The 22,296-nt window shown below is 51.8% G+C and overlaps 1 protein-coding gene across 2 annotated transcripts; it reads right to left on the bottom strand.

Moving 5' to 3' along the window:
* Positions 1-294: 294 nt before the first annotated feature.
* Positions 295-19,036, bottom strand: SREBF1 (sterol regulatory element binding transcription factor 1). 2 transcript variants are annotated; one of them, XR_015739570.1, is made up of 19 exons: positions 18,670-19,036; positions 12,391-12,774; positions 11,652-11,803; positions 11,460-11,573; positions 10,784-10,999; positions 10,217-10,331; positions 9,472-9,662; positions 9,018-9,222; positions 7,920-8,104; positions 7,202-7,463; positions 6,729-6,895; positions 6,159-6,327; positions 5,844-5,952; positions 5,260-5,363; positions 4,099-4,231; positions 3,529-3,711; positions 2,425-2,610; positions 1,939-2,050; positions 295-1,756 (listed from the first exon to the last, which is right to left on the bottom strand). XR_015739570.1 is itself a non-coding variant. In XM_087912835.1 (19 exons), the coding sequence occupies exons 1-19, from the start codon at positions 18,767-18,769 to the stop codon at positions 1,533-1,535; spliced, it is 3,276 nt and encodes a 1,091-aa protein (XP_087768961.1). In that variant the 5' UTR covers positions 18,770-19,035; the 3' UTR covers positions 295-1,532. The 2 variants fall into 2 exon arrangements, 1 of the variants encoding a protein (XP_087768961.1); XM_087912835.1 differs by having other exon boundaries at positions 3,564-3,711; positions 18,670-19,035.
* Between the last annotated feature and the right edge of the window lie 3,260 nt (positions 19,037-22,296).

Genomic DNA, 22,296 nt, shown 5'->3' with positions numbered 1-22,296 from the left:
ATAGCTGTAACCCAGAGCACAGAGGATTTCTCGGTAGGTACATTTTAGAGTAGACAAGAGAAGAATTGGCCCAACTCAAGCAGGACTGGACATCTGGGAGGCTACAAGTCTGATGAGCCAAACCAGAGGTGGCCCCCCATGGTCTTCACAACCCTTAAAGACCTTGCCAATCAACACATCCAGGGGAGGACAACTTTTGTAGAGCTGGTGAGAATTCATCAGCCTAGAGTCCAACCAAGGTGATTCCCACCATCCTGTCTGTCTTCTGCTCCAATTAATGTCCAGACAAGGAGATATAAATAAGTAGCTGTTTTATTTTATCATCTGTACAAAAAACCCTCCCCTGATACTATGAAAATAACTTTTGGAAGAAAGAATCGTGGCTGAGCAGGAGTGCATGTTGGCGGGGGGGGGACGCCGATGCGAGTACTTCATCCCCCACAAGCGATGGGCAGCAGTGGAAACCCTCCAGCTGCTCCACCAACTCTGATCCTAACCTTCTGGATGGCGTTCCCATCAACCGCTATGTCGGGTTCCCCAGACTGCAGTACGGGATGGAAGGGGGAAGGAGGTTAGGTTAGAGTAAGAAAGGGGGCTGCAGCTTTTGACAGGTGGCTTTCCAAAGGGTGGAACGAGAGAGATCTCTCACCGTGTCTGACTTCCGTTTTCCTTCTAGAAACGTTTTCTAACAATCCTATTAAGCTTTTTCATGGCGTGTCCTTTGCCATTTTTTTTTTTAAACACAAAAAGTGGACTTCCACTCCCCCCGGAGTCCGCCTTAAGGGAAGGGGAAATGTTGTCCTCTTTTCAGCCAACTGCTTTCCAACAGCAACAATTAATACGTGAAGAGATGAGAACGTTACTCAGCCACAAAGGGTTGTAGGTCCACCATGACTGAAGCTCATCCAAGGTCACCACACGAGACCACCAGAAGTTACCGTGAATTAACTCCCGTGCCCTCAAGGGATGGGGAGAAATGAGCAAACGCCAAGATGGAAATCCCGCTGCCCGCACCGGGCTGGGCTCTCAGAAGATATGGATGGACGTGGGGGAGGAAGTCAAGCCGCGGCTGGGGTAGCTGGGGAGGAAGAGAGCTGGCCGTGAAAGAGGTAAGGGCAAAGCCATCATCTGCTGGACAGGGGATGTGAGAAACGGAGGGCTGGATGGTCTCCAAAAGATAACCCTGCCTGCCAAACGCACCCTGATCGTGGGGAGTCTAAAACCCAAGAGACTCGCAAGAGTTGTGTGCACACCCTTCTCCTGGGAGGAGCGGGAAGTCAGCCAGATCCACCCAGTTCTGCCACACCGGGTTGTCCCCTCTTGCATATGTCTAGGTCTCTTTAGACGCAGAAGAAGAAAAGAGCTGAGCATCCTTTTGAGGAACCAGAGCTGCCTCAGCAGAGAGAGTGAAAGAGAGTCGCCACTGCCCTGCTCTGCCAGGCCTCCTCGGCGCTTTCACCGGCACTGCCACAAACCAAACTGGTGGGGCCACCCCAGGCCTCCACCCTCCTTCCTAGGAATCTTCCAAATCTCTAGCTGGAAGTGACGGTGGAGCCACTGCTGAGCCGGACAATCATCTGCTGGCATTCATGGAAAGTCCACTTGTCGCCCAGCTTCTCCAGGGAGCGGGCGGCCTCGGCCAGCATGCCCCCCCTTTGGCCCGGTCCCAAAAGCAACACAGGGGGGAGGTAGGAACAGGCCAGCTGCAAGGCTTCTGCTTGTTCCCGGGCAGTGGGGCGGCTCTCTTGTTCACCAGCTGGGAGGGAAGAAAGAGGACATCACGGGAAGCTTGTGGCCACCCCAGGACATGAGTTTAGACTCCCTCTGTGCATCTCTGGCACGCACAAGTATTGGTTCAACGGCTTGAAGATCAGCTGCATTTTCAAGACCCCACCGAACCCCCCCTCAGAAGACCTCCCGAAGTTTCCAGGTGCTCACCTCCTTTGGTGGTAGATGGTCCTCTCCTGCGGAGACTTCGGTCAAGCAACTGGTGGGTCCGTGTGGGGCTGGCTCGGGTCATCAGTCGGGCAGTTGCCTCATGGAGGAAGACCTGGAGGAAGAGGTGGAGACGTTAACTCTCATGGGACAGCATTTCCGCCTCTCCCAGAAATCTTTTCCCTCCACCACTGGGACAGTCCTAACCTCAGAAGCCAACTCAAGCCAAGTGTTGAACCTGGTCCATAATTTGGGGTCGAAGGCGGCCAACAATGGAGCAACCCTCAAGGAAAGCCCCTTCAGGTGGGCCCTTCCCTGTGGCTTTGCCCTCCCCCCTCTTGCCAACCCAGAAATCTGACCCATATTTTATCACAGCTCCATAAAGCTTCTACCGCCTTCCGCATCCTCCTGGAGGACTTTTCAGGGGTTCAGCGGCCAAGTTGGCTTCCCCTCCTTTAAGGGAAGGACACCCGGGGTGCCGCCATTCACCCTGTGCATGGCAGGCTGGTCCGCTTGCGCCAAGCGCCGGAGAGTACTGAGGTCCTGCTGAAAGCCCCGTAGCTCGAGGGCGGACGCCTGGTAGCGGGCTCTGTGCGGGGGAGCCCCCTGCATCTGTTGTTGCCAGAACCTGGTGCGAGTGATCAGGAGCAGGTCACACAAAAGGAACTGCACTGCCTGCAGGGAGACACACACACACACACACAAAGGAAAGTTGTGGAAGAGCACAAAGAGGTGGCTTCCCCCAAGTCACCTGGGTCTCTCTCTGTGCACCCATCTTCCGCTTCTGTCATCTTTTAGCAGGCTCTTCCGCTGCATGGGTGCTGCCCCAGGGCTGCACTGGAGGGGCATTGCACACCTTCACCTGCACATGCAATGCAACTACAATGCACCACCGACACAGCCACAGTGTCTTCCACATCGCCATCTCCTGACTGAGGTGGGGCTCTCCACCCTGTATGCCCCTGTCTTTTATCCCCCACTTCCTCCAGCCACGGGCTCCCCTCGTTCCAAGCTCCTTCAGCCTCAGAAAGCAAGGGAGATATCGGAGAGGCGGGAACCTGCCGTTCTCGTGTATCAACCAAGATCTCCCACTCCCACCAAGAGTATCGCCCAGTGGGAGCCCAGGAACAGAATCTAAGCCCCTGAGCGCTGCTCCCCGTTGAGGCACTGCTGGCTGAATATTGCCGCCAACAAATCTTTAATGAGACAAATGCTTTCTTTCTGGTCTGGAGTAATGAGAGGAGGACTCAGCCCTAAGTTGCGTCTGAATGTTGATAGCAGGCAGGTCCGTTCCTAAGTAAGAGGTCCTGTGTCTGCAGAGTTGGGATTTGCGGCTGAGAAACCTAACTGTCATTCACCGGGACAATGGAGCTCTTGCCAGAGATGAGCCAGAGGTTGGTGAACAGATGGATGAGAACCATTCACCGCTTTCTGGTACTTCACTCACAGTGACGATGGACCAAGAGAAAGGTTATGGATCGGCCCACAAGTCACCTTGTTGAAGCCCATCCCTGGTTTAGTCCAACAGCCACATTCAGAGTTCCTCCCTCCAGTTTGGCAATTCAAGAGACCCTCTGGAACTTGAGAGCCCACCGGTTCCACTGACGCTGGAACTTCTTGCAACGTACTCTGTCGATAGCGCTGGGAGTTGCGTTCCCACCCAAGCTGTCTCGCAAATATTCGCCAGCTTTGTCGCACTGCCCCAGGCTGCTGTCCTCTTTGCCCAGCACCCGGGCTGCCTTGAAGGTGTGCAGGGCCGCACGTGGAAGAGGGTTCCTGCAGCAGGGCAAAAGAAGACATGAATTTGAAACCCATCCAGGTGTGAAAACATCTGTCCCGGGAGCCACAATACAATGGTCTGGAAATCCCCCCAAGCTGCGAGGTGCGCTTCTCACATCCAGGTTCTGAAGATGGCTCAGAAATCTAAAATGTGCTACTTTAGAGAAGCCAGAAGAAGGAAGGTCAAATGCTCTCTTCCCCTTTTTGTCACCCCACACAGAATAATTCTGCAAAGTCTGAGAAATTAAGCCCAGTCATGTAGATCCGACTGGAAAGCAAGAAGAAGCGTTTGGCTTTCTTCTATTAGTACATGAGTACCGCGGTCCCCAGTTCTCTGTTCCTTGCCCACTTGCCCCCGGGGGTGTTTTAACAGTGTGCACTTACTCAGACCCCTGGAGAACTCGGGGCATGAATTCCACCAGAGGGTAGAGGCGTTCCATGGCCTCCTCGTCCGCTTGCAGTCCATGGATTGCCATGGCAACCACAGATGCCCACCAGTGGGAAACAGGGTCAGTACCTACAGATGAGAGAGGGGAAGGGGGCATCAGGGTTCTGAAAAGACCAAGACAAGAGGGACAATTCCTTGCCCCCAGTGAGGTTCTCCATCTGCCTTTGACCTCAGCTCAAGAGCAGCCCAATCCTCTCCTTGTCTTGCGGTTGCTGAGCCACTGACTTCCTAAGATCCTCCTCCTTCCCAGGCACCCAGGAAGACCCGGAAAGGCCTTTTGTTGGGTCAGTCCAAATGGACCTGGTACCCTTGCTCTGCAAAGAAAAGATCCAGCGCTCCACCCATGGCATTTCCAAGTTGAGTGGGGAAAATCGACTGAAACCCTGGCAAACACTGCTAACTTGGGGCTGGGTTCAAAGTCCTTCTCTAAACCAACATCCTGTGGTCCAGTTTTCTAACATTTTTTTTCTTTTTACGACCCTGTAATCCCTTTTTATTTGGGGTGGAGTCAGGGCGACTGAATGGAGCTGAGAGTTTACTGACCGGATGCCCTTCCTGACACCTTTGCCAAGTTTTCAGCAGATATATTCTCTTTGTGCCCTGATAGGGAAACATCTGTCACTACCTAGGATTGAATGCTCAACTTTCCAAGTGGGAGGAGAGCGTCTTCACCACTAGGCCATGTGCCGCACCAGATTTAGCAACTATACACCCAGCAAATATTTCTCTGTACATTGTGGTTATGTTCAAACCGTTGGGTGAATCCACTATGGTGTAAGTCTCCTTGGGGGCTGTTTCCTGTATCTGTAGGGGCCTCCTGGCAGAGGAACCCCTGTTCTTCTCAGCCACAGATTCCCAAGGTATGCCACATTTGGACATGGAAGTCTCCCTTGACCGGCCAACTCTGCTCCTTAGTTTTGACCATTTGAGCTGTCCACCATCACTCAGTCATCCCTGGCTGCAAACTCCTCCACGCTCACGATGCCAAAGTCTTCCTCTTGCCAATTCCATTTCCTTCAGTTCTCCAAAGTCCACCTCTGGATTGCTTTCCAAACCCCACTTCTGGTCAGAGAGGTCCCAGGTGTGGGAAGGCTCACCTGTGGCCAAGTCCATGTTGGTACTGATGGAAGGCGTCGGGTTGGGGACAGTATCCGCACAGCTGTTGAGGAAATGCAGGTACTCCAGAGCATCTGAAAATTCCCTTTAGTGAGACAAGACAAAAGTCAGGTGAGTTCAGCTACCAGCTCAGAAACGCTGAGAAATCTAAGGACCAGGAGGAAAATGGCTTCTTCTGCCAATAATATTCCTTTGAACGCTTCTTCCCTGGTCAACCACTCTGGAAATGACTCTTTCCTCAGTGGAAAAGGGAATACGGGTTCCTTGCCGCGAGTCTCGTTCCTTTAGGTCAGCAAGTCCTTCTGCAAAACCACCAGAAGGTTGGGTGAGATATGGAAAGAGCTGGAAGGATGGGTGAAGTGGTCCTTGCTCTTCTAGCCCACTGAGCTGAACTAAAGGCATATATACCATTATAGATACCAGCTCAATCTTGAAATCTCTCCCCATCATTGCTGGATTGGAGAAAATGTCTAAGAGAGCCCCGTTGAAGGACAGGAAGGCCAACCTTCTCTTGGGAAGGATTCTTCAACTGGAGTCCAAGGATTGGGAGAAGTATGATCCTTACCCCTCGCTGTGGCTGGCAGGGGCTGGGTTGTCCAGCCTGGAGACGCAAGAAAGAGCTTTCTCCAGCAGATGTTCTCGGAAGAGTTGTGTCACCTGAGCCAGGGGGTTTGCTGGTGAGAGAAACAGACCTGTCAGACAGCTCAGGTATCTCCTGATACACTTAGCAACCGCCAAACTGCCGACCTTTCTGATCAACACGCTCAGCATCTTAGCCACCGAGCCACCGCGTCCCTAGCCTGCCTCTTTTGGCTTCCTATCAAACCTGCAGGGCCAGATCAGCCCCCCACATCTCCCCGCTCCTTGTACCCCGCTCTACCTGGGTGGCTGGTGGAGCTGTAGATGCTTTCCCGCGGAGAGCTTTTCACCGCCCAGTCACCGTCCACGAAGAACCGGTGTCCCACGGGGTGGCAGAGCCACTGGAGCGCAGGAGGGACCGTCCCATGGTGGGATAGCAGCACTTGCCGGGCGCTGCTGAGGAAGAATCGCTGTAGCGGGCAAGAAAGGCAGCGTCAGCCTGGCGGGTCAACCTCCTGGTCAGTCTGTGGGGGGTGGGGTGTGTGGCTATTTGCAAGGCTCTCCTACAGCACGGAAGGGTTGGCTCGGGAGTGTAAGAGATGGGAGGAATTGGGGGGGTGGGAATTCCGGGGCTCACACCCAACAGCCAACCCTCAACTTATAACTTACAATCATTCATTTTGGGAAGTTACAATGGTGCCGGAAAAGGTGGCTTACAACCGGTTTTCACACTAGTGAATGTTGGCTGGCTGGGGAGTTTTGGGCTTTGAAGTGCACGCCTCTTCCAAGGTTGGACACCTCTGCCCTATAAAACGGCTGCCCAATCTCTTCTTCAAAACCTCCAGTGATGGGAGCACCCAGATTCACTGACCGCTAGGAAGTGGCAACAGTGGTGGAGGCTGGTCTTCACCCGCAGGGCAGCAGCCACGTAGACTTCAGCCAGCGTGGCCACTGAGATGGCATCGCCAGCACACTCGGCTAGGTTGACTGCGCTCAGCGCCATGTTGATAGCGGACAGGTGGCCTGCCACGTGCTTCCCTGGGGGAAAAAGAAGAAGAGGAAGGAGAGGAAGGAGAAGGAAGAAGAAGAAGAAGGAGAAGGAGAAGGAGAAGAAGAAGAAGAAGAAGAAGAAGGAGAAGGAGAAGGAGAAGGAGAAGGAGAAGGAGAAGGAGAAGGAGAAGAAGAAGAAGAAGAAGAAGAAGAAGAAGAAGAAGAAGAAGAAGAAGAAGAAGAAGAAGAAGAAGAAGAAGAAGAAGAAGAAGAAGAAGAAGAAGAAAGGAACACTCAGAGGACACCAAGGTGTGGTCAGTGGAGAAAGCCAGCACCTCCTGTCCTCGGCCTTACCTGTCATGTGAAGCTGATGCAGCCGGTGGTAGACCAGGGCCGCGTCACAGGCGCTCTTGCGCACATCAGCCTTCAGCTCCTGATCTCGGAAGAAGCCACCAGCCCGGCCAGCCAGCCAACGCCCTACCCAGAGACGTTGGAGGATGTGCCGGATCAAGTTCCACAAGAGGCTGCAGGTGAGGTCCAGATTGGAGGTGGGGAGGGGCCGTCTAAGCGCTTTGAGGGCCGTCCACAGGTTCTGGGATGCTTGTGCAAAATCCCCCTACAGCAAGAGAGGAGGCTTCGTAAAAGAACTCAGAGCAGGAACCAGACTCCACACAGACCCTCCAAGGACGAGGAGGAGGCGGCTCTGAGGCTTCTTCCTAGTCATTTCTCTTCCAGTCTCTTGGACTACAGATCCCATTAGCCACTACAGCTGATAGAAGACAGGGCTTGGTGTTGTACAGTTGGGTGTGACTGACACCTGCCTTTCTTTCTCCCAACTCTGGTTGCAAGTTGAGGGCTGCCCTGTAGGGTGAAGAGGCCTCCCCCCACCCACTTAGTTAAGGACGGGGTTAAGTAACGGCAGATATCTCAAGACCTTCCTCAACCTCTGCAGGTCAACCTCCCCGTCCCTTTATTTCCACTCTCTGAGTTCATTTCTTTATCTTGATTCAAAGCGTCGACCCTGCTGGATTTTGAACCCAGCGCTGCGTTTCCTTCCGCCGGAGTCACGTACCCGAGCCAAGTCCAGGTCCGCCTGCTTGCGGTGTCTCCAGAAGATGACCGAAGACTCCGAGTGGGGCCGGGTGACGGGCTCGCCATAAATGAAAAGCCGGACGAAGGCGGCGCCAACGATCAGCAGGTTGATCATCCAGAAGACCATGGTGGGGAGAAGCCACTGGAACCAGGGAAGAGCAGCGTCTGGACACAAAAGGCCGAGCCGAGGGAGGGAGGGAGTGAATGAGGGGGCCGCTCTCCCACCCGGAGAAGGCCGAGCGGGCTACGGCCCCTCCAAGGCAGGGAAGGTTAAGAAAAGCAACGGGAATCCATTGGCATTTTTTTATCCTCATACCTTACACGTTGCAGGCAATTTTCTTTGGTATACAGGTAGATAAGACCCACACACACACCCACTCTCCCCCTGTGCTTTTTTGTGCCTTTCCTTTTCACTTTTGTCCATTTTTAAATCAATGTCAGTTTAAAAATAATATTTATTGTTGCTTTCGTTGGTTGTGAGCAGCCTAGAATCGACTCTATGCGAGATGGATGGCATATAGGTGGCCTTTATTCGTTATGATTACATAGATGACAGCGAGATCGGTGTTTCTCCACCTGGGCAACTTTTAAGGTGGGTGGGCTTCAACTGCAACTCCCTGTGTGGGCTGGGGGATTCTGGGAGTTGAAGTCCACCCACCTTAAAATTGTCAAGATTGAGAAATGTTGAAATAGATGTTGATGATAGATGATGGATGGATGGATGGATGGATGGATAGATAGATAATGGATGGATAGATAGATAGATAGATAGATAGATAGATAGATAGATAGATAGATAGATAGATAGATGGATGGATGGATGGATGGATAGATAGATAGATAGATAGATAGATAGATAGATAGATAGATAGATAGATAGATAGATAATGGATGGATGGATGGATAGAGAGATAGATAGATAGATAGATAGATAGATAGATAGATAGATAGATAGATAGATAGGCAGACAGATAATAGATGATGGATGGATGGACGGACGGACGGACGGACATAAAAATGAAGCCTTCTCAATGGTCCCCATCATACAGGCTTGGCCCAGGTGGTGCCTTTCACTCACTTTCTGACTCCTCCGTGGCCAGGATGCTGCGCCTGGAACCATCATGGCCCAAAGCCTCGGAAGAACCTCTGAGGCTGACTCCGCCAAGCAGGGAAGAAAGCGGATTGAAGGAGAGACAGAGGAAGACGAACGTGCAGAGAGCCATGCGGGACCTGTCCAGCATTCCCAGGCTGCCCGATGGAGGGCCCTGATATTCGGGTTTCACCTACAAAGAACAGGTAAGTTGGAGAACCAGAGCCTCTTTCTGGGTTGAAAAGAGGGCAGGTCCAACGACCACTTGGGTGAAAATCCTGGTCAAACTCTAGTCAGTCTTGGGTCGTTTGGAGGAAAAAAATAAAGCACCCCTCCCCCCCTTGAATCTCTTTCGGGGCTGTTGATCACTCAGATCAGCAGATGTTCGCCGTGGTCTTCAAGCCAACCCAATGCCCCAGGTTCTCCCGGAGTCTTTGCTCACCTTGGCCTCCTCGCACGAAGGGCTGTCTGGCTCCGAATCGGTTCCACTGACGCCTCCGAAGGAGAGCGGGCTGCTGTGCGAAGGGGAACCGGCATCTGAGGGTGGGGGCGTCAAAGCTTCCATCATCTTCATTCCCTCTGCCGGATCCTCCATGTTTCCGCCACATACGGCCACCAAATCTTTCAGCGATTCTGTAGAAGGAGAGCGCGGAGCGATGGTAGAACCAAGATGAGCTTCTCACATCGTGGAATATCTAAACATTCTGGGACTAACTGGGTTTTCTTGAGGAAGGCCGAAGCGGTTGGATTATCTACAAGGCCAGCAATCATCTAATAGAACCACCCTGTGGGTTCAGCTAACGGTCATTCCAAAAATTAAAGGAACTATATTCATTCTCAGCAGAAATCAGGCCAACATCCGTCCTTACTGCCACGAGGAGGGAGTTGACAGGAAAAAGTGTCTGAGAGGAGATGAATTTAGGCAGGAACATCAGGGTTTTTTTTCCCAACAGGATCCAGCTGTTTCTGCTGATCACTAGACAATGTTGACCTTGGCTTCTTGGAAGATGGTAAAAATCCACACAAGATCTCTGCTCTCCACCTGGGTCTCCGAAGGGGACCTTGAGCCCAAGCAACTTGTCGATTAATCTGCCGGCCTGGTCTTGACCCCCCCTCCCTCCTGATCTCCGGGGTCTCAAACCTACAAGGGGGAAAGGGGGAGGACGGTGCGCGTGCATGAAACTCACTGTTCTTCTGCGCTGCCATTTTAAGGGCCATGTTCTCCCCCTTCAGCTTCTGGTTGGTCTGCTTCAGGTAGCGGATATAGTCGATGGCTTTGCGTAGGATGGCCGACTTGTTCAGCTGCCAACGGAGAGAAAGGGACAGGCCGGGATTATGGGAGTCCAGCCCAAAGCATCTTCTTGCTACGTGAACTGAATTCGCCCCAAGCTGTTTGGGATATCCCTGGCCTAACCCCCCGCCTCCTACTTGGGTCCCCTCAACTCAAGTCCCCATCACGGTCCTCAGGAGAAGGATTCGGGTACTTTCTACGGTTCCTACATTAACGATGAAGAACAAACCAAGATAAGAAGCCAACAGGGGGGCCAAAAACACAATCGAGGCCAAAACGGGCTTCCCAAACCAGAAACACCCAAGCATATACCGTGACTTTCCTCCCACATCAAAGAAAGAGACATCTACCTTTCTGCAGGTGAAAACTCCCTGACAGCTAAGGTAGGAGAGAGTTCTCCAAGGAAGGACTCCGTGCTCTTGCTCCCCCAGGACACCCACCCAATGGAAACAGGTGCGGCTACCTTGGCTTCTGTGCCCACGACCAGGACCTTCAGCTCAGATATCTTGTCATTGATGGAGGAACGGTAGCGTTTCTCAATAGCATTGTGAGCGGTGCGCTTCTCGCCCTTGTTCTGGGTGACCACAGGCTTCCCAGCGGTCAGGCGGTTGATGGGCAGCTTGTCAGTGTCCACCATCAGTGGCACTGTCGCCAGGATGGTGCCCCCGCTCACCAGGGTCTGCAAGAGAGGGGAAGAGGGGATCTGCAGAGAACTCGAAGGCTTCCCCACGAGGAGAGACTGAACTAAGAATGATGTGGTCTCTGCCAGCTGAGGAGAAAGCTAAGGACGAAGGACATTCCACATGTTATTAGCATAATGTATGCATCAACCCATTTCATTCATCAGCTTTCATGCATCGTGGCTCATTCTTATCAGTGGAGGAAGCGAAGTTTTATGGGAGCAGCTGGACAAAATTCTGCTTTTTTCCCCCCCATCCCACCTCAGCACCCTCTCAATATCACCACCTTCTATTGTGGGACCCCAAAATAAGCGGCTACCAAGGAATCAGGTGAAGTCATCTGGGATATGCGGAGGGGAGAGAGAATTCCCAACCCAAAGTTTGAGGATTTTTTTTTTTTTAAGTAGAAATGGGTCGAAAGAGCCAGGGGAACCAAGACTGGGAGAAATAGGACCTTACTGGCATCTGCAAGGCTGTGGAGGTGACCACGGAGCTGGTGTTGGGCGTTTTGGCTCCGGAGACGGTGGTCAGAAGGAGGGAGTCGGCCTTGATGAAGTGGGGCTGCAGAAGGACCTGTGGGAAGATGGCGTGAAGTCAGGACCAAGCCCGGACCAGGGAAGAGGGTGGTCCTATCTCCTGAGTCCCACTCACCGGCACTTGCTGGACCACCTGGGGGCTGCTGGCAGCCAGAAGCTGTTGGGGAGCGATGTTCTGGAATGGCGTTGGTTTCAGAGAAGGCTGCATCTGCTGGGGCTTGGTGGAGGCCGGTGGGGGCTGCTGGGGTGTCCCTCCTGGCTGGGGAGCTGGGAAAGAAACCCCCAAAGATTGGAGATGCCTTCTACAGCAGCTGGACAGACCCCTGGGCCAAGCCCGCCCACCCACCCACAGAAGCCTGGCACACACAGGTAGAGCTGGCCTTGGAGGTGCCTTCAAGAACCCCGATGACACACAACAAGCAAATGGAATGATGGGCGGTGTGATCCAACACTTCTGGAGGCTCTCCAGATATCGAGGCAAAGCTCTCAGGGCCAATCTGTCCAACCCTGAGACCTTGGAAGCACCGTCCACAAGCCCCTGTGAGTCTAAGTCTTTCCTGAAAGATGGACAACCTGACATGGTCTGAAAACCTTGAGTGGGATGGTGTGATTTTTCAGACCCACCTCCAGCAACTCATCCCTCCTGGGGCATCCTTTTTTTTTTTTTTCAGCCAAACCTTGTGGTCCTCCTGTCTTTGGGAACCACTGTGCTGTTGTGTTCATAGGCAGTGCAAAGTTTCACTCTGCTTGCTCAGGGATGAAAGGAAGGACCAGTCCAGAAGACTCCAAGAAGGTCCATTGGGAAGCTCAAACAAGGCTCATATTACAAAATCAAGCTCTCTTCCCCTCCTTACCAGAAATACTATTTTGGGTCTGGAAATCCATCAAGGGCTGGGTGGAGAAAGGCATCTGGGCAGCTGGAACAATATTTGGAGAAGGTATCATGCCGGCGGGCAGCTGGCTTTGAGGTGGGCTTAGCGTTGGGCCCAAGGATTCTTCTTTGACATCCACTGGAGATGGAGGCATGTTCAGGCAAGCGGTGGGCAGGGTCTGGAAGCTGGGTGGAGATGTGGTTGGAAGGTGGAACAAGCTAGTGGGAGAGGGGGCTTTTGCCCCCCCATAACTGCTGAAGATACTGGGTCCATGGGGGTTCAGATCGGGAGGAAGCTGGGAACCGAAAGATGTGTCCACCAGATCAGAGAAGTCGTTGTCTTCGGTGGTGATCAATTGGAGCATATCTACAAAGCCCAGAGAAGAATGAGAATCGTGATTGGCCCCTGGAGGATTACAGCCGAAGACTATTTCAAAGGGCTAAAGAAGCCGCGGACTTGGGAAGGCTTGCAGGGCTGAAGAACGTGTGGGATTTAGAGCGGGGGTCTCCAAACTTAGCCACTTTAACAGTTGTGGACTTCAACTCCCAGAAGAGAAGCGAGAGCGTGTGTAAAAAAGGAAAAAACAGCACTGCCTGATACTATGAATGCATTTGAGCCAGGGTTTGTGGAATTCCCACCTTCTAATCCTGATCGAATTCCTAGAAGCTGCATGGGGATCACAACTCTCTGCAGGAGATGGGCAGTTAAGAAATGCGAAATATAAATAACTAGACTGGCACCCAGAAGGAGTGTAAAATGCCTTCATTCATCAACCAGAAGGAAAACAGAAAAGGGCTCGACTCAGGTATTCAGGAGTGAGGAGGATCTGGGTCAGAAGACGGAGGCTTGCAAAGGTAGGACCTCGTGGAGAATGAACATGGGTCCTTCTAGGCTGTGGCTTCTCCAAGCCAGGACTGTCCCCTACATCCTTATTTTCAGCCAGGGAGGTGGGGAAAGGCGAGGACCAGTTCAGATGACTCCACAAAGATCCATTGGGAAGGTTGAACCACTTACTCTCTGTGCATCTTCATGGAAACCAGTCGGGAACCCTAATCTTGGTGCTACTAAGCCTGAGTTCTAATTCCAGGATCCAAAGTCCTGGTATTAACAGCTTCCGGTCACTCCCATCTCCCGAGAATCACAACTCGGGCCTGCAAAGGCTGCCCTGCTCCGCTTTGGGTAAACAGACTTCCTATTTTGGCTGCCTCCGACAGTCTGACTTTAAATTCAATGAATTCAGCTGTTCTTGTCTCATTTTCTGGCCCGGGAAAGGGAGGGGCAGGCTTCCCTGCATGTTATAGTCCTTCTAAAAGGAGCATTCAATTGTGTTCTAAATTCTTGGCGCTTGAAACATCTGTTGGGTCTGACCGAGAAACCTTTGCCCCGTTATTCATAAAAGCTAGCTAAAAGAAAATAGTGTGTCTTCTTTCCTCTCCAGCAAACAAACAAACAAAAATTGACCAATTACCATTTCAAATTATGGCGGTTTGGAATCCTGCGGGCAGAAAAAAAACACGGGTTGCTCTGGGCTAGGGTTGCGGGTACCAAAGTCATCGCTACTGCAACCCCGAGTGGCCCTTTGCACCCCAATTCCTCCACCCGGCAGGAACGTTCTGACCATTACCGGAAAGGGCCGGTTGAGGGTCTTTTCCCCCCACCTGCCAACACCTGCTGATCCACCAGGGATGCAGGTGCACACCTGAGAGCCCCCAAAGGAACTGAACTTGCAAGGAGAAGGAAAAAAAGAATAGGTCCCATTGCAAGAAGGCAAACCAGGCGCCTTCCGGAGGGACGTCCCTTAGGGCAGGTGCCGGGACCTTGCTTAGTCCTGGGGAAAAACAAAGGCTTGCAAACTCTGGTTGTGCACCTTTGTGGGAAACTCCAGGATCTGGGTTTGTTTGGCTGGTTTTTTTCCTTTCCTCGCTGGGCCCTCCTCCTCCTCCTCCTCTCACCCCCCCCACCCCCCCACCCCAACCACCACTAGCCTGCTGGAATGAGGGTTGCATGGTGAATCACAGATTTAGCATGAGGTGATCGGGCTGGGCCAATCAGGGCTGGGCCAGAGGAGCTGCTGCAATGCTGGAGCGTGTGGCACCCGGGTTACTGCCGTGCATCCGGCGTTAACTCTTTCCCTGCCTCTGGCGGCAGCAGGGGGTTACTCCAGGTCATTGCACGATTAACCCGTTCGGGACTGGAGGGTTGCAAAGGAGGAAGGAAGCCTGGCTTCTTTTCGGGTTCCTTTTTTCTGGGTTTGAAACATGCCTTGCACCTTAGCTGACACCCCAGGTGAAATGTTCCGGAGGCTACCTTGATTTTGAACTCATGAAAAGGTGGTACGAGGAAACTGAGGCTCTGAAAGAGCCTCTTGTCAATCTGGCACTGAGTGGGTGATGGTTGGGGAAAACAAACTACAACTTTCCTTGTGTTCTTAATAACATCGCCAGCAGGCAGAAACTGACCGGGGCCTGTTTGTGATTTCCCTCCTGCCCTGTTTGACGCTGCTTTCCATGCTCTGCAGCCGGTCTGATCAATGGCTGGGGGTTATGGGGAGGAAAGTCCTGCGCGAAGGTCTGGGGTGGATGCTTTCAGCAAAACTCCTTCATAAAAGTTTGCAAAAGCCATTGGCTTCTGAGTTGGCTTTGCTTGGAGGGACGCAGAATTCAAAGCCTTCCAGGGTGGTTGTTGGTAAACGGGATCTCTGGAGGTCATGCTACTATTAGGTGAGGGGTGTGGACAGTGAAAAAGCTGGAAACTAACAAATTGCCCGCTATCACTCCATGGTGTGGAGCACAAGACAGTCTAAAGCAGGAGTAAACTGTTGCATGCCAACTCAGCACCCGTCCTCTTACATCCTCAAAACCTCCTGGAAGATTCTGACCTCAACTTACCAGAACTTCAGACCAACCTGGTCGGCCTTTTTTCTGACTAACCAATGATCTTCAAAGGCACAAGTGTTTGTAAGCCACATTTAAGGCCAGTCCACGCAGCTAATAAAGCATGCTGGGGCTCACAAGCGCACCTGTGGCTCTGAAGAGCATCGGTTTGTCAGGAAAAGGGTGACCAGATTCCTCCTGGATTCTGGAGACCAAGTTGCGTCTCCTCCAACCAACTCATCTCCCACAATTGATCAGGTGACCCATCTAATTTTGGGAAGGATGGGAGTCTCAACACACCTAGAGGGCCACAGCTTTGGGGAGGAGTGACAGGTATCCCTGGAAAAAGACAGGAAGGAGGTGCCACATTTGGGACCATCTCCAGTGATGTTGAGAGGGTCAAAAGTGTCCCCTAAAACCCAAATGGATTTAAGGTGTGGATAAACACACCTGAGGTTACCTGTCTCCCAGAAGAAGGTTGAAAACTTTTCCAGAAGGACTTTGGGGGAGACACACTGCCATGAATTACAATGTTGGGTTTCTAATGTATTTCCGTATCTGTTCTTGGTATTTTTATGCTTTGTTCTTTCGAGCTATAGATAATTTATTTATGACTGCAAAGAGACCTATACCTGAGAAATAAGCAAACAAATAATTAACTGTCTCACAATGTGGCTTTTATGTATGTATGTGTGTGTGTGTGTATGTGTGTGTATATATATATATATGTGTGTGTGTGTGTTAAGTTTTTGCGGGTATTTATATGTATGGTATTCAGCTTTGTTCGGGTATTTTTCCACGTCATTATATATATATATATATATATATGATATTGGGATTTTTCTTGGAATAACTTAAAGAAGTTTTGGAAACTGCCTGAAGTCTTGGGAGGCAGGAAGTAGAGGAAGATGTGTAATAATAATCCAAAAAGGAGCAAATCCGACCTCAGACACCGCCAACACAATCACCCCGAAATAGAAAGTTTTGCCACCAAAAGGAAAGTGGTGAGACTCGGACAAGGTGGATACTTCGCTGGCTGGTCTTCAGCGACGGGTCCTGCTGTGGGGCACAGTCTACATTTCAACCACAAGCCAGCTCCCCATAATCTGACCCAGCAGCCCGTTAAGAGCAGTCACTGCTGAATTTTCAAAAATCCAATCGGATGCTTTTTTTTAAAAAAGGCACCTTAAATCTGTCCCTTTACTAGATCCTTTTTAGGACTCTAGTCATTTGAGCTTTAAAAATGTAGAGTTAGCTCAGGTTTGAAATTAAAATGGAACAACAGAGGAATTCTTGGGGGGTAAAAGTTAAAGGCCATTAAAGTGTACAAAGGAAGACTTTAGGGGTGTTGAGCCTTTTTAGAGGTGTAGCATCCTCCTCTTTTAATGACCCCATAATCCCTTGCGGGGTGGAGTCTTGGGCAACTGAATGGAGCTGAACGTTTACTGGCCGGATGCCCTTCCTGTTGCCAGTGCAGAGTTTTGTTCAGTAGCCATACCCTCAGTGTGCCCAGAGAGATGAATATCTGCTTCTCTCCCTAGGATCGAATTTCCCGGCCTCCTGATTGTGAGGCAAGAGCTCCACAACCTTTTAGAGGTCTATAGAAAAAGAAAACTGAAGAGAAGCTGAGAAAAACTCGCTAAAATTTCTTCTATAATGTCTCCCCAAATCCGATCGATCCCAGCCCTTCTCCAAACCCATCCTGCCCAACTCACGTGGATGGACAGGGATGATGGGCATGGACATTCTGATCCAAGACAAAGGAGACACCTACGCTACCAGGAAGCCCAAACACACGTGAGTCAACTCCTTTCTAAATTAGGTGTATTCCCCTCCTCCTCTCTCTCTCTCACGTCCAGGAGGTTTATATCGCACATGCTCCTTGTTTTTTTTCTTCTTCTCCAGAACAACAATCCTACCAGGTAGTCTGTGGTGGGCGAATGCACCTGGCCCAAAGCCACTCAGGCAGTTTCTCCAGTTGAGGGTGGACTCAAACCCAGGTTCCTTACCCTCAATGTTTAGCTGAATTCCTTTTTTTTTTTTTCCCTGTCTGGTTTTAGGCCGTCAACTCATTGGGGCAAAGATTTATCTGCTAGCTCTTGTAAAGCAGGACATCTTCTTGGTGGTTTGATAAGCGGAGCTGTTAATAGTGTTTCTCAACCAAGCAGCCTGAAGCTGCTGCCTGGGGAAATCTGGGAATTGAAGTCCACCCACCTTTTATTTGACTTTTTATTTTATTTGTCAAGCAAGTATTAGATAACAGGTATAAGTATAAAGATGGTTATGAATCCATGAAATGGACGCGAATAAAAAGAAACATTAGGACAGGGACGGTAGGCAGGTTGGTACGCTTACGCGTGCCAAAGGTTACGCGCATTGCCAAAGGTTGAGAAACCGTGCAGCAAGGAGTAAATGCCCAATTATAACACCATGCAACAATGGTGCTTGCCAGGTTGCCTGGCAGCGCTTCCAAATCGGTGCAGGCTTGGGAAGCCCCCTGCCCAGCTCCCCGCTTTCCCGAAGACCCCAAACCTTTTTTCCTCCCAGCGCCAATGACCGACAGTAACCCAACCCGTGACGTCAGGCCCTTCTACAGACACCCAGGAGGAAGAAGTGGGCAGGCCCTCGAGGGGGAGAAGCCAGCCCTGGCTCCCAGCCCAAGCTTCGGGGGATGGGGAGGGGGGGCAGCTGGGGGGGGGGGCTTTTTCCGGGCTGTTCTATCCCACCGGCTGGTCTGGCGTTCCGTGGGACCTTCTCTTCCCCACCGCCTCGGCACAGCGACCCAAAGGGATTGGGTGGTCCTGTGGAGAAGCGCATGGGGTCTTGGCATTCCCTCTGCAGCTCCACGCGAAGCTCAGGCTGCCCACGGTGCCCAGCCTGCCCGTGGCCAAGCAGGGTCTTTCCCGGGGGTGCCACCGTCTCTCCCACCCAAGGGGACGGGGGTTGAAACCCTCTTCCCCGATTTTTCGGGGCAGCCGCTTCCCATCTTCTCTCGCCCGGTGCTGCCTCGCCAAACACGCCCATCCTTTCCCACGCGCGACGGATGGGGAGCCCCGCTTTCCTCCGCCACCTGGGAATGCCCCCCACCCCCGCTGAAAGGCATCGCGGACCGGCGGGAGGACAGGGGCGGGCAAGCAGCCCGGGTAAAGGCTGAGTGGGTACTTTGGGCGCTCACGCACGCACACACACACACACAGACACACACTCGGCTGCGTCCGGCGCTCTTTTGCAAACAGCCCGGAGGGGACCTCGCTTCGGGGGCCGGAGCGGGAGAGCCGTCGGAGGAACCTCCTGGCCCGACGCTCCCGGGGACGGAGAAGGGGGTGCCTTTCCCCGGCGGGGTCCCCAGAAAAGGGCGACGCGCCCCTTCTTCCCCCCTCCTCCCTACCGTCAATGTCGCTCAGGAGGGCCGTGTCTATCTCGGCGGTTTCCTGGAGACTCAGCGAGAGATCCAAGCCGTCCAGCGAGGGCTCTTCGAAGGGATCCATCGCGGCCGGAGCTGTCCCCGGCGCCCCTCGCCCCCTGCTGAAGGAGAGGTCGGGGGAGGGAAGGCGAGGGCCGGTCGGAGGAGCCCGGGTCGCCCTTCGGGGCTGTCTCCCGTCCTCGGTCTCAGGGGGAAAGCCGCCCAGGCAAGCCCATCCACTTCCCACGGGGGTCTGGCGTGGGGTCCCCCGGCTGGCTGCGCGAGGCTCTTTGCCGCGGCTGGCAGGAGACGCGGTCAGTTGTGAACCGTAGCTCAGACCTGTGACCAGGGGAGGGGAGGAGCCTGGACTGGGGCTCCGCCCCTCCGCTTCTTTCAATTGGCAGAGGGGTATTTGTGGGGGGGACGGGGGGAGGACGTGAGCCGCGGGGCTTTCCCAGACTTCAGGCGTCTTTGCGAAGCGGGCAAGGCGGCGCATCTTTTGCGCTTCGAATCTGGCCCGGCTGGGTGGCTGGGGGTGATGGGAGGTGGGGCTGGGGGGATTGTGCCCCAGTTAGATTTGGCAGTAGAAGAGATGATTTCCGTGCAGGAAGAACTGCACCTGTTGGATTCCTGCCACGCACCTGGAAGAGGCACAACTGGGAACGGCTGGGAGGAATATGGAGAATAGGCTGACTCAAGAAAAAAAACGGGGGGGGGGCAGGAGGAGGGGGGCATGCCCCCCTTCAGCACCGGGTTTCTCAACCTTGGGCACGGTTAAGGGAGGGGGCGACTTCAACTCCCAGGCAGCGCATGCTGGCTGGGGCATTCTGGGAGCCGAAATCCCTCCTCTCCAAGCAGCCACGATTGAGAAAGAGGGCCTTGGCACATGACTTCTGCAAACGGCATCAACTGTCTTCTTTACCTGGGAACTGAGTGTGGGAAGCCAGTTGGTGCAATTCTGCACACTTAGGGAATCTAACCGGAGCCCCACCCTTTTAAAAAACAAACAAACAAACCTCTTGTCCCGGTTAGTTCAGAGAACCAGTTCAAGATTGGGTTAAGATTTGCGATAGTGGAGAATATCTGTAGCCCGGGTGTAGGATGAGGGTGTGGAGGTCCGTTTTCCGAGCTTGTGGGTTGGTTCCCGATCATTTTGTTACCTTGACAAAACCTACTGACCACTCAAAGCCCCCATAAGCAGAAGGACACCCACAATGACATCCCCTAAATGTTGCTGAAGATGCCCATTGGCCTGGAAACAAAACCTTCAGAAACCAACCCACAAGCTCAGAGAACGAACCTCCACCCTTCTAGGGTTAAGAACTACCACAAACATGAAGTTATGCCACAGACATTGCAACACCAGAATGCAAAATAACACCGTTGGAAGGGTCCTTGGAGGTCTTCTAGTCGAACCCCCCTGCCCAAGCAGGAAACCCTATAGCATTCCGGATAAAAGACCGCCCAGTTTCTTCTGAAAAACCTCGAGTGATAGAGAAGCCACAACTTCTGGAGGCGAGCTGTTCCACGGGTCAATTGTTCTCACCGACAGAAAGTTTCTCCTTGGTTCTGGGTTGGCTCTCTCTTTGATAAGTTTCTATTCTTTGGGAAATGGGGTGAGCTAACAAGAAATTGTGTAATAGATTCCTTCACGTGATTTCTTTGCTGCAAATATCCTCAACGGATCGGAAGAGATTTTCCAGAAAGCGGATTATAGCTTTTATACCAGTTTAGGAAGTGAGGAAGGGACTCGTTAACATCTATGAATGGAAGTTTTGGCTATCAGACTGAGAGGGAGAGCCACAATATTGCAGTAAAAATGATGGGGAGCAGGAAGAGAAAAGTGGGGACAGGTGACACAGAACCCCAATGCAAGGATTCAAGGGAAGGCAGCCACGGAATCTGTAAACAAGACCAGCTCTGCCTCGGGTCATTCCAAGAAAGGCACCCTAAAATCAAAGGAGGCTTGAACATTTCATCTCAAGGCAGCTCAATAAAGTTACAAAAATGCATCACACACTGCTAGCAAAGGAAGTTTGGGAAAATGGTTCTCTTGCAAAAACAGAATAAACTGAATATTAAACCTGTGGAACTCACTGCCACCAGATGTGTTGACTGCCTTGATAGCTCTAAGATTCGTTTTTCTCACCATGTACCGGTACATGTATACATCTGAACTGGACTGTTGTTTGTGTCGTATATGTGTGTGTGTGGGTATATGCATTATTTTTTGATGTGTTTATTTAGTCATGTTTATGTAGTGTATATTGGAGGTGGTGCCCCTTTGAGAGCTTATGCAACAAAACATCACTTTAATGTGCGCCGATTAGTGTACATTTAAAGTGACAATAAAGGTATAAGTTCTTGTCTTTATGGAATCTAAAGTTGACTTTTGAGGGAGCAACGTAGGAAGTGTATTCATGCCTCTGAATTTTGGAAAAGATTTTTGAGAAGGTCACGGGCAGCTGAGGAAACAACCCATGGGCCATCTAATTAATCAACTCACTTGGAGGAATAAAATGACCACAAATGATCCTACTCTGGACATAGGGAGTGAAGAGTTCTCTGGAGAAGGCTCTGACGGTGGAAGGTGGAAGGAAAGAGTAGAAGACAATCCACAGTCAGGCGGATAGTTGCACGATCCACTATTGGAAGACCTGAAGGGTTACGGTTGGGGGAAGATCCTCCTGGGAAAAACTCTTGTGTTGTTGCTAAGAATCAACAATAACTCAAGGTCATGTTGTCATTCATCAACGGAAGTCTTGTCTCTCTCTGGAGAAGTGGGTGGTGGAAAAGGTGGAAGGAAGAGGTCAACCAGTAGCCAGGTAAAAGATCTCAGTTACAATGGAGGCATTGTTGGAGACCTGAAGGACCAGTTTAGGGGCAGATGTTCCTGGAGAACATCTCTCTCTCTCTCTCTCTCAGCTAGGAATCGAAAACAACTTATTGGCACGTAATCAGTCAATCAATCAAATGGAGCAGCCGGTAATTGCTTCTTGATGACTTTGGAATCTAGTTTAGGACCGATCACCCTGGAGAAGGTCTATCTGCGCTGCTGCTAAGAGCGGATCGTGATTGATGGGCATATTTAAGCAAAGATGCGGTTTTCCAATTTGGGGGCTTAGGTTTGCAGATTGCCCAGAGCTATCCAGTGCTAGAAGTGCCCAGTTTTCGGATATAAACGAAGAAACTGTTGAGTCCGGCATATCAGGAATTAAATGCTATGCACTTCCTGTGATGAGATGGGCGGCAAATAAATTTAATAAATAAATAATAAACACACCAATCAATAATAGTTCCATTTCACCATCCATTGCTAGGCTTTCATAATCGTCTCCATGAATTTGTCCTCAATTTGGGAGGGAAAACCCCCAGGTAACTTTATTGGACCACCTTGCAGGGTGGTTGTTCCCTCCCTGGCTCGGCTCAGACGGGAAACCTACAGCTCCTGTCAAGAGAGGAAAGAGTTAATTCTCGCCCACCCGCGCCTGGGCGGGGCCCTGATCCAAGCAGCCAATCGGCGGGAACCAAAACAGAGCTGCCCCCGCGGGGAAGCTTGGTTGAGCTGCGGGGAAACACCCTCGTAGTACCAGCCGGCTCAGCCAATCAGCG

Source organism: Pseudonaja textilis, chromosome 14 (assembly GCF_049901715.1).
Source record: "Pseudonaja textilis isolate UNSWEBS1 chromosome 14, rPseTex1.2, whole genome shotgun sequence".
Lineage (NCBI taxonomy): Eukaryota > Metazoa > Chordata > Lepidosauria > Squamata > Elapidae > Pseudonaja > Pseudonaja textilis.
Note: the sequence above shows the minus strand (reverse complement) of the source record. Positions and strands in the feature narration are given on the sequence as shown.

Coding starts and splice junctions, on each gene's coding strand:
- SREBF1 (XM_087912835.1), bottom strand. CDS start 18,769: ATGGATCCCTTCGAAGAGCCCTCGCTGGACGGCTTGGATCTCTCGCTG. Junction 4,232..5,259: donor CAACATGGACTTGGCCACAG/GTGAGCCTTCCC, acceptor TCTCATCTGTAG/GTACTGACCCTGTTTCCCAC. Junction 2,611..3,563: donor CTCCCAGCGCTATCGACAGA/GTACGTTGCAAG, acceptor GTCTCCCTGCAG/GCAGTGCAGTTCCTTTTGTG.